Below are 12,015 nucleotides of genomic sequence, written 5' to 3' on the forward strand. Positions count from 1 at the left end.
TAGAAAGCACTCCTCCAGAAGATTTTTATATACATTTTGCATGATTTTTTCATTAAATGGGTACTTGAGGGTAATTTTTAACATTTTATTTATTTGGAAAATAAAGTGAGAGAGAAATACAGAGAAGGAGGCACACAGAGAGTCAGATCTCCCATTTTCTGATTCACTCCCTCAAATCTGTCCATAATAGCAGTCTTGGTCCAGACCAAAAGCAGAAACTGAAAGCTCCATCTGTGCCTCCCCTGTGGACAAAAGTGTTACAGCTACTTAACCATCACCTGCTGCCTCCCAGTGTGAGCATTAGCAGGAGGCTTGAGTTAGGAGCAAAGCCAGAATGCAAACCCAGGCACTCTGATATAGGATGCAGACTTGCAAGGGGCATATTAATTACTATGCCAAATGCCCATTTGGGCATTTTTAATTATATTTAATTGCCAAAGGGCAATTTTTAATTATAGGCTTGTTAGTTAATTATTATAGACAATTCCGTTTTTCTCTTTTGTCAGTTTTAAAGCAATTTGTGGAGAATAATTGAGGATATTACTTTTACATATTATAGAATAATTCGAATTTTTTACTTATTATTTTTTGTAAGTTACATTTATCTAGGAATATGTACTTTGGATATCAAAACATATATGCTCTGATATTCATTGCCTGAGAGTTGTTCATTAAGTACCTTTATGATTTTTCGGTGTCTTCAGGAGTATTGAACTATCTCCATTTTTCATTATTAACGCTGATTTTACACAGTCCCACTCCTGCTCCACTTGTTTATCTAATGTGGGATGCCCTGGAAGGAGGTGACCACAGGGACATGATTCTCTGAAAGCTGAGACAAACCCTGGAGGAAGAGCAAGTACACTGCTGCTAAGGTTATGCCTCCAAACTCAAAGAGTTCTCATCAGTTTTACTGGCTTATTGACTTTCCTCCAGTTGCTCTTAAAAAAAAAAAAAAAAAAACTCAGAATTATCATCTGGTGCAAAGAAACTGAATTCTGCAGAAATCACTCTCAAATTCTCTTGGTACTCTCAAAAATGCATATGTACTGAAATTATTCTTAGCTATATTGTCTTTTATAATGAACACACTGATACTAAAATATTACTACAATGAGTTGTTTATTTTATATGACTTTATTTTTTCCCTTTTTATGCACTAGTAATAGTACCTCTCCCAATCTATTTGATTACTAAATGTAGTCTACTAGTCTCACTTCCTTGACAGAACTTCTTCACTTCAGCTTATCACCCAAAATTTAATTTCCTCCTTTCAGGTTTTTCATTACCAAAGGGATAGTAGTACATGAATCAGAATAAATCATTATGTTACACTATTTCATGAATCACCTTGATTCTAAAATAGGAAGACAAATGCCTATGTCTGGGCAGGTGAATGGAGCAATCCTTCAGTTTGACACCCTTGTATATCACTCTCTGTGGCTTCTACTATGTGTCTCATCATGTGCTGAAGACCTACATTTCCAAACTCTCCATCCAGAATTTCTTCCCCTAAATGAAAGCAGTTATAAATTTGCATCTAGTATCTCAACAATATTAATCATAGCCACCAACAAGTGAAATGAGTTTTGTTTATTATATATCACCTAGACCTATGTCAATAAAGTTATTATAATTACTTAATAAATGTGGAATCTGAGTCATAAAGAAATAAATTGATCAAATTCTCTTAGCTCATAAATGAATAAACCATGAACACCAACAATTAGCCTCAAAAGCTAACATCTTAAATAGAGCATATACAGCATTCCTTAAACTCTACCCATGTAGTAACCTACGAAAGTCCTATTCCTAATTTTCATTCCTTATCTTGCATCTAATTCTAGTTTCATGACCATCCATGCTAGAGTCATCCACACCACTGTATTCTTTTCTTCTCTCATGATCATGGTGCTTGGGTATATCAAATGCTGAGATGTATCAAATTGTGAAGACAAATTGGCAATCTAACAAAGCCATCTTTATTGTGACCCACACATGCTCTCAGTCTTGAATCAACTGTCTTAAATTCTATTCTTCAGAACTTGGTCCCTGTCCCCAAGGCTGCTTCTGTGCTTCGAATTCTTTGATCCTTCAGTAAAGGCACTGAAAGTTCATGTTGAATGACTCTTCCATGACAGCATTAGGGAATTGCAGATGAATACTTTCCTCCTTGTGAAGACAAAAGAAAACAGTAAATTTCAAGTGGAATTTACTACCTACACCCCCTTTCTACCAGCAGGCACAGACCATAGAGTTGCTGGATTCTTTGGATATCCTCATCACTGAGGTGAAATTTTTTAGGATTCTGATACCAATAGGTGGGATACATTATGGAATTCCGATTCGTAGAGTGTGGCAGACCCAGAGAATGACCAATCTCATGAATGGAAACCAGGAACAGATTAAATCCTGAAAGAACATTGACAAAAGAACAAAATTAGCCATCCACAGGGAGGCAATGTTTGAAAAAGAAAGAAGAAAAAAGTGTGGGTGCAGTCTGTTAAAATATTTGCTTACTATATACTAAGTTGATCTTCTGTATATAAAGATAATTGAAAATGAAACTTGATGAAGAGTGGGATGGGAGAGGGAGTGGGAGATGAGATAGCTGCAGGTGGGAGGGAGGTTATGGGGGAAAAAGCCACAACAATGCAAAAGTTGCACTTTGTAAATTTACATTTATTAAATAAAAAGATAAATTAATTAATGTAACATTAAAAAAAAGAAGATGAGGAAAAGGTAGAGAAGGGGGGAAAGATAAAAAAGAAAGTGAAGAAGATACATGGAGAAAGTTTAGAGACCTGTGAATGGGAACAAAGATACAAGAAGAGAGAGAAGCATATGTTCAATAAAGGACATCTGTGTTCAATAATGATACCTCTTCTCCCCACTCATATAAAAGACCCAATTCTTCCATCAAATTTTCCCATCTCAGCCCAGCCACTTGATCCTTCCCTCTACCCTCTTTATTGCATCCTAATCCAGGATGGGGATCCTATATACCAGCCCCAAAGTTTCCAGAGAGTTCTAGCAAACCCATCAGAAAAAGCCTTTACCTCTGTTTGAAGTTGACCAATGTTCATCCTTATCAAAATGAACAGCTCCTTGACTTTGAGAATCTGGTAAAAAGGCGTGGCCTAAGATGCCACCTGGCCCATCAAAGGACCAGCCGTCTCCATGGGCTGTGAATGACAGAAGCTATGATCACAATGGAAGGAAGGGGAAGACAAGGACAGGAATTTTCTTAAGTAAACCTCAGTGTCTTAGGGCCTCGTGCAACTGGATATGTTGGGACATCACAAGGCAAAGGCACCATGTATGTAAAGAAATAAGGTAGGTCAGAAATCTACCTTCTGAGGTAAAAGAGGAATGGATTTCAGAGACTGAGTGAAATTTACATTTAAACACCAAAAACATTCGAAATAATGTGGAAAGAGAGAAAGTTCTTATAGGTTAACCAATGTTGAATAGCAATTTCAACAGATTTTGGAGTTAAACAACATCTTTTTAAAAAGAAATGTGCAGTTTCTCACCTTACTCTATCCACACCTCTAACTCCCCTAACTATTGTTTCACAGTACTAAAAACGTCTTCCCTGTGTTATAGACGTTGGCTTGCATGGGGATTCATTGTTTCTCAGAAGCTATGCTAGGTGGGCTGGTTGTGTTTATGGAATGAGTCCCTTGTCCTTACACCATGCATCATGCCTTCCCTCTCATGTCTAAGTTCTTACCCCTCTTCCGGAATGAAAGCTCAATGTCTGCATCCTGGCTCTCCACTTGCTGAAACATCAAGGGGGTCACACTGCTCCAGACGGAAATTGCGCCACCTATAATGCCACTCACTGTGGATGGCCTCATGCCATATGGATAATTGATGATACTAAGAATAAAAAAATATGTGAGTGACATAGTTCACAGGTATGGGAGTAAAAACTCTAAAAATGAATGATTCTGCTTTGGGGAAAATTACTTAATATTTTTAGACTTCATTTTGCTTACCTACATAATTGAGTTAATCCTACACTAACTGAATCAGAAAGTCAAGGAATTAAACATGCAAACTATAGATTTCCAAAGACTTCAGTAAATACCCCACATTACTGTCACATGAACTGAAGCCTGAATGAAAAATACAAGCCTTACATGGTGATTGGGGGAAAAGCAAATAAGTCAATGTGAACTAAATTGATTCATATAGCATTCTACACAGTTTAGCATTATTTTTTTGTTTTGGATGTCTTCAATATATTTAGAATCTCCAAAAGAAAGAATAACATAGGCAGAGAGTAAAATTTTCAAAATTATGTCTTATAATCACCCACAACAAAAAAAAGAGAAATATTTAAGGATAAATAATCATTATGACTGAAGCAGAGTGGTTAAACTCCACTTCCTAAAGACATGCTTTTAGGAAACTAGAATAACTGGGAAAACTGCTTTCTCTGAGGGAGATTTTGAGCTTTAGAGAAACTGTCAGGGAAAGAGGACAACAGAGAACCTCATTGTAGAAAGTGCTCCTAGGGAATCCTCCCACACACCCCACAGGTCTTAGTGAGCACCTGTAAGTCAGATTGGACTTATTCCACTTGGGCCTTCCTGGGTTGGTAGAGTGATGAATCCCATCAGGTACCCCACAGCGAGGCTGGTGCATCACTGTTACAATCTTCTCATCTAATAGGCCTGTTCCATTTTGATCAATCGGCTGCGTGAACTTTGTCTTCTCCTCATAAGCAAGAAGTGGTGACTCCTTCTTCATCAGGAAAAATGGATGGAAATAGTCCTGGGTGACAGATCAAGGAAGGATGAGAACTTAGAGACAATAGGGAAGACTCAGAGTATCACTTTCCCAGGGCTTAGTCTTTCTTGAGGGCCTACCAAAGATGGCTTTTTGTTGAGTTGGCTTTCTTACACCTTCCATTCTCAGTCAGAAGGTGCCAACCATTCCTAATTTTCCATGTCACTGGAGAGATGATACTAATCATAGGTAACAGAATAAAACTGAGCTACATAAGTTGCAAGCAGTTCTTCAAGAATAAGGCATCTGAGTTTCAGGACAGAGAACTTAAGTATAAAGAAAAGGAAATTTTTAAGAGCAATGTCTGGCCGGCTCCACAGCACACTAGGCTAATCCTCCACCTTGCGGCGCCAGCACACTGGGTTCTAGTCCTGGTCGGGGCGCCAGATTCTGTCCCGGTTGCCCCTCTTCCAGGCCAGCTCTCTGCTGTGGCCAGGGAGTGCAGTGGAGGATGGCCCAAGTGCTTGGGCCCTGCACCTCATGGGAGACCAGGATAAGTACCTGGCTCCTGCCATCGGATCAGCACGGTGCGCTGGCAGCAGCTTGCCAGCTGCGGCGGCCATTGGAGGGTGAACCAATGGCAAAGGAAGACCTTTCTCTCTGTCTCACTCACTCACTGTCCACTCTGCCTGTCAAAAAAAAAAAGAACAATGTCTGGAGAACAGGGCCTTAGTGTTTCAAACCAATTTAGGCTCTTTCAGTCAAGACAGAATAAGTGATTCCTAAAACCAGGGATTTGGCCATTTTTTTTGTATTCCTCAGTCCATTTGCATTTTTATAACCTAGTCCATTAAAATGCTAAGAGCCCATTATTCACCTTTTCCTTATCTCTGCTGTTTCCATTACTACTCCAATGTACTAAATCTCAGCTGCTGAAAAACACTAACACCTTGGATTACAATCAGAATTTCTATATTTACAGTTGAGCACCAGCAACACTCAAAGTAATTTAAGGGCCACACTCTGTTTAATAAAATTGTATCTATCCCACTGTTCTTAATGACAGTATTTCATTGATAGATTTATGCATATTGCTTTAAACTGCATTTCAATGTCTTTGTTTTATTATTAGCTATTCTGGGTTCTCAGAAATGAATGAGTTACCATATCTTTCTGAGCTAAATATTAGTAGGAAAATAAGCCAGTTTGTTAAAAAATTAGAAAATACAAGACTGAAACAAGTTTTTTTTTTTTTTTTTTTAAATTTTGAATGCTTAAAGGATATTGAACAAATCCAGCTTCTTGAAGAATTGAAAGTGTACGGTAGACTATTTGGAAGATATGTCATTCAATAGGAACAACATATTAATCCACTTGAATTACTTCCCTGTATCCCTCACAATCTAACATACTCTGAGATCCATATACTGAATTATTCATCCTAACCATACAAAAGGCTAAGAGTATGAGAAATGAACAGGAGACCTGTATTGTTCATTAGGTGCATCAGGAACAATGAGAATGGCCAAAAATACTTTCAGAGGGCCACCAAAATGTTTTAGAACCCGAAGAAAAATATTAACACATAGATTGAATAAAATGCTTTAATATGTTGTGATATATTTGTCTTATACCATGTGATCATATATATGTATAAATATATATGTCTTTATATGCATATGTGTGTATCTAATTGTCCATGAAATCACACAATGAGGTACCACAAAAAGATCATGGAAAAATGGAATTAAACATTAAGGTGCATATTCTATACACACTTTGATATCCCTCACATATACATACACATACACACACACACACAGAAGAGCCCACACATGTCAAAATGTGATAAAGTAGTCTTAGTTAGCACTCCTACCTTGACAAAGTCCCATCCTTCAAATTTTGTTGCAGGAGGCACTGGAAAAGCCAGACACACAGGCAGAAAGACAGTGAATTTAAAGATGGCAGTCTTTATGCAAACACTCATTTTTCCTACTGCCCGAATTCATGTACCCCACATGGATCACCAGGCTTTTATAGAAGTACCAGAATCAGTGACTCACACTGCTAGTTTGCTCTTTCTTTGCATGAGTGAATGTTGTCTTTACCCATGTGAGATCGAGGTAAGAGTGAATAGCCTACCAAGGTGATGGCAGCAGCTCCAGGATGTATTTGCACACTCATTTCACACCTGACAGCCCTCAGGATCCTTGTGGTTAAGGAAATGAAACTAAGTCTCAGGTTATATGGGTGCATCATTAACAGAATAAATGAGGTGAGCGTTTGGTACAGGTGTTAAGTTACAGTTTATGACAACTACATCCCATACCTATATCTCAACTCCAGCTCCCACTAATGTATCCTGACAGGCAGCAAGTGGTGGTTCAAAGTAATTGGGTGCCTGCTACTCATGTGGGAGACCAGGACTGTGTTCCGGGAAGAATTTCCAACTCTGGGCTTTGGCTTGACCCAGCCCTGCTCTGGCTGTGTAAACCAGCAGAGGGGAGTCTCTCTCTCAAAAAAGGGGACCCTCCTATATTTACATATCTATACCTGTACAGCAGATGCATTGATGACAGATACTTCTTGTTTGAATTAATAATGTAGTATTGTCTTTGCAATCTAAAAGGAACTTATTGTTTAGTAACTTAATAATAGTTATTAGGAAAAGATTCTCATAGCTACTAATGAGACTGGAAATGAGTTATTTATGTGTACCTGCACACATTTACTAGTGACAAATATGAGCATATAATTCTGCTCTCTCAGCCCAAGGCAGCTTATTACTACAATAATTTATTAAGCAAATACATGGTGCCAAAAATATAATAGCTCTCTTCATCAACAAAATCATCTGATAAAGTAGGTGCTTTATTACTTTCATTTTGTAATTGAGGAAATGGGTTTTTGACGTCATTTGATCATCATTTGTCACAATGCTCAAATCAGGATATAAAAGTTATAAATAGTCTTTTATTCTGAAGACAGAACCTTTAATCACTAGACCAGACTTCTACTTTTGACATGACCGCTTTCTCGGGGTGTCACACTTCTCTCTGAGGCAGCTCCTGGAAGCATTAGTGCACGCTATATAATCTGATAGGGCAGATTTAGGTGAGTGACCAACAGTAAGATTGACCCAGCACAAAAATGAATGAGTGCTGAGTGCTGAGATTCAGCTTAACTAAGAAAGAAAATGATGAACTTATTAATGATTCAGCTGCAGATAGGAAAGTATATTCAAAGTATGGCAATGTTTCTCAAGATGAAATATACATATGTGTCACCTGAGAATATTAACAAAAATATATATTCAGATTTAATAGATCTCAAATTTGCAACAAACTCCTAGGTGATGTCAAAGCTGCTGATTTAAGACCATAGTTTGGATTTATGAAGCAGCTTTATAGCATATGCAGGAAATGCAGAAACTGTGAATCAAATAAGAACATATAGCAAGTTTAATATTTCATTTTTTTAAAAAATAAATTTTTTAAAATTTTCAAACTATGAGAAACAGGAACATATCTTTCCTCTTACCTTCATCATGCCCATAACAAATAATATCTGGAGCTGAAAGCAACCTTTTCTAGAAGTCTGGATGGGTCCCTATCTTCTGGGCAAACTGTCTTGAAAGCAGGAGAAAAGCAGTTTTGAAAGCATAAGAATCCTAATCACCTTTTCCATGACCTCCAAAGCCAAAAGAGGGGAGAAGGAACTTAGGGGATGCTTTCTACCACTGGAAAATTGGTCTTTGTTACAACACTGGCAGCTCTGCTTGGAAAGAATTACTGGATATCTAGTTCATCTTAATGTAGAACAAATTCTTCCACCACAGGGACTGACTAAGGGCTTTCATTGAAAGAATTACTGATATGGCACATAGAGCTTAATGAGAGATGAGGACAATGGGACAGCGCAGGCTACAAAGAGTCATAAATATTCCTCTGGAAGTACAGACCACAGGAGTGTTTATTAGCATGGGACACATGTTTTCTCTACTAAATCTAGCCTGCATTAATCATTTACTTTTCCATACAGAGAAGACTATAGAATTGGTGATGAAAGGTTACTGAGACTCAGATCACTCTTTAAGCTATTTTACAATCCCGTAGGTTGTCTGTTAATTAAACATACAATTGTGAGTCAATGATAAGCCTTTAATAAACATGCACAAGGCAGTCTAGAAACTAACAGGAGTGAGATCTTAGCTTGCTGAGTTGATCAGAGGAGATTCACAGAGGAGATGAAGCGTACTGGGCCTATAGATTTAAACAGTATTGTAGAAACTAAGGAGGACAGCAGAGAACCTTAGGTCATTTCTTTAGGTTGGAGTATAAATTTGGCTGATAGAGATACGGATGGAGAGGGAGATAAGGACCAGATCCTTGGGATTTAATAAGTCACAGACAAAATTGAATGCTATTTACATCTTATAAGTGTTTATTTATATTGGTGCTAATTCAAACAAGTATAATAAATATGAAAATGGTAGCCATGATAATAAGAGCAGTCAATGCCTACTGTTTGCTACATAAATTCTCTGATATAATTATATGAACAACCCTCATTTTACAGATTAGAGAATTAAGACAGTGAATTAAATAGATTGAACAAAGTTAGTTTATGACAGACAGAGCCTGCAATTCTTAACTTTCACACAAGCACACACACCCACACACATATACATATATTTATATATATATATATATATAGAGAGAGAGAGAGAGAGAGAGAGAGAGAGAGACGGGAAGGTACACTAATACACACAGTAGATATGTATATGTTTTACAAAAATTCCTATGACCCCAAAGAAAGAATACATGTGTCACAGGAGGTATTGTATTTTCTGTCCTCACAATTGTGGACTCAGCAAACACGCCGGCCGTAACGGCCACTTGGGGGGTGAACCAATGGAAAAAGAAAGACTTTTCTCTCTGTCTCTCTCTCTATCACTGTCTAATTCTGCCTGTCAAAAAAAAAAAAAGAGAAAGAAAGAAAGAAAGAAAGAAAGAAAAGAATTGCATAGTTCTCTCATTTGTGACATTTTTAATCTTTTCATGTTTTTCATACTAGGAGAGAATAGAAATGTTAGACATATCAATGACTACATATCATAGGCTTCTAGTTGGCCTTCTGTGTGGCAAAGTCTCCTACTCAATAAAGCATAGGCACATGTGGGGAATAAGCCACAACTTCAATTATGCATTCCAGGCATCGATGTTGGTTCACATCTTTTATCCAGCAGTCCTCAAATTATCTGACTATTCATTTTTTCACCAAAGTACAGTTACTTGAGCAAACAGTCCTAAATCCCATTGGGAAAGAATAATGAAATCAGTATTGTGGATAAGTATCACACTGTTATTAGAAACTCCTACCTTGAGACCAGTTTACATCAGTCATTTAATTTTGAGTCTAAAACTACTTCATATATAGAGACTGGCCAAGAACTTATAAACCACTGATAGGCTTCTGCTCCTAGCTTCATGATCATCTGTCTTCTATTCTGCAGATATGAGCTAAATATCACCATATTAACTTATTATTTCCCTCTTACAAATGATAAAAATTTCAACTATTTCCATAAAATGTTAACTGTTTTTGCTTCTCTGTGTCTTGGCTTTCATTTGCTGCTGTTCTGATCTTATTACGTATCATTATAATTGTCCTCCATAGTAGCTTCTGTAATTTGGGGATAGTATCTTCCCCATTTCTGTCATGGAGTAGTTAATAGAAAACTCTCTCCTAACACCAATTCTGGTCTCCATAAGAAAACCACCATTGATTTCTGATTCTGGTGTTACTCTCACCAACCCGATCCTTAAGCTTAGGAAACAGAAGAAACAGTGTGTCCTCCAGGTCTTCCTGTGGTGCATAATTACTGTCAGATCTTCTGGCTGTATATAACCTATTCTTGCAGAAGACTCACTCCTGAATCGTTTAATTCCTTCCTTTACCATATACTATTCTTATCTCTTAATTTTTTGAATATGAAAGTATCAGTTTTCATATGTGTTTGTGATAACCTTAAAAAATTGTACCAGATCATCAGGGACTTTCTGTGTACCAAATACATATGTTGGGAGAGTGCTCACAAGTAATTTTTACTCTTCCTAACCTAATTGTGCTTTCCAGTCCTTTGGTTGAAGTATATTCAGTATACAATAACATGCTTAATTTGCTGTATCTTGCTGGTACATGTAATCTTGTTCTTACAGCTCCTATAAAGCATCATCCCTTTCTTCTCTCATCAAGCCCAGCACCTTACTATTTCATTATGATGCAAATTATCCCTAAATATAGGCCTTGCATCAGCAAAGTAGGTGATGATAGGGCCTGAGAGGGGCACATACTGGCTTGAAGGGATCACGCCTCTACAGTATTCCAAAGAACTGGGGAAGAGAGAAGATACTAACACTTAGGAAGGAGAGATATTTCTTACTTCTGCATTATCAGAAGTTGCAGAATAGTTTGTGGAAGTCAAAATCCTTGGGTCTATCCACTAATATTTATCTCATGTACTAGGGCCTAGGTTTTCACTTCTAGGACCTTGATCTTAGTATCGGAAACCTGCCATGGCTGGATGTTTATCTTTGCTGAAGTTCAGTCTCTCTACAATTAAGTCCTGATATTGGTTTTTAGCTTCCTCTATGCTCTGCTGTAGGAAATGAGAGCTTATTAGTTTACTATTAAGAAACCCACTTGCTTTCATGCTTGACTTACAATTGCCTAACACTCATCCCTGTCAATTTTCTTTCCACAGAGCATCAGTGACACTGTCACAGCATCTGGAATGATATCAAGTCCAACCAAGAGACCCAAATGTAAGCAAAGAAAGTCAACTAAGTAGAACCCTAACAATCTGACTCTCTTGTTCTTTCCCAGACTTTACTCCATAGGTGATAGGTGATTCTAGTCTGACAGAGTGTGATGTCATGCCCTGTCAAAGTTGAAACTGCCTTAGTGGTGATATCTGAGATGCTCTGGCAAAGTCCTCCTAGACATGGTACAGAACTTAAAAAAAAAAAAAAGGCATTATTCATTATACTCTTCTCTGCAATGAGGAGAAAACATGGGCCTGGGGGTAGAAACAGTGTCACCATCACTAAACAGTACCTCCAGTTACCCACACAAGGAATCTGTGTTTTCTACCCTGTGCTGAGCATTGTGGTTTAGGGACCCTGGTTCCAGAGGTGGAGTATTATGCCAACAGGCCTGCAATCCTTTTAAAACTTCATTTGGAGTTGCCACCATGTTATTCTAAGATACCAG

General features: G+C 37.7%; 1 protein-coding gene across 1 annotated transcript; it reads right to left on the reverse strand.

Moving 5' to 3' along the window:
- Positions 1-2,215: 2,215 nt before the first annotated feature.
- MMP26 (matrix metallopeptidase 26) lies at positions 2,216-6,727 on the reverse strand. Its single transcript, XM_051823250.3, has 5 exons — positions 6,617-6,727; positions 4,565-4,785; positions 3,737-3,885; positions 3,060-3,185; positions 2,216-2,412 (listed from the first exon to the last, which is right to left on the reverse strand). The coding sequence occupies exons 1-5, from the start codon at positions 6,725-6,727 to the stop codon at positions 2,216-2,218; spliced, it is 804 nt and encodes a 267-aa protein (XP_051679210.3).
- Positions 6,728-12,015: the final 5,288 nt, after the last annotated feature.

Source organism: Oryctolagus cuniculus, chromosome 1 (assembly GCF_051225735.1).
Source record: "Oryctolagus cuniculus isolate XC-2025 breed Fujian yellow rabbit chromosome 1, ASM5122573v1, whole genome shotgun sequence".
NCBI lineage: Eukaryota > Metazoa > Chordata > Mammalia > Lagomorpha > Leporidae > Oryctolagus > Oryctolagus cuniculus.

Bases quoted from the DNA above. Each gene is read 5' to 3' on its own strand.
- MMP26 (XM_051823250.3), bottom strand. From the start codon at position 6,727: ATGAGTGTTTGCATAAAGACTGCCATCTTTAAATTCACTGTCTTTCTG. The intron at 3,186-3,736 runs GTAAGAACTTAG...TGTCATTCACAG, and splicing joins GCTTTCATTCCGGAAGAGGG to CCCATGGAGACGGCTGGTCC. The intron at 2,413-3,059 runs GTAAAGGCTTTT...ATGTTCTTTCAG, and splicing joins TTGGTCAACTTCAAACAGAG to GATTTAATCTGTTCCTGGTT.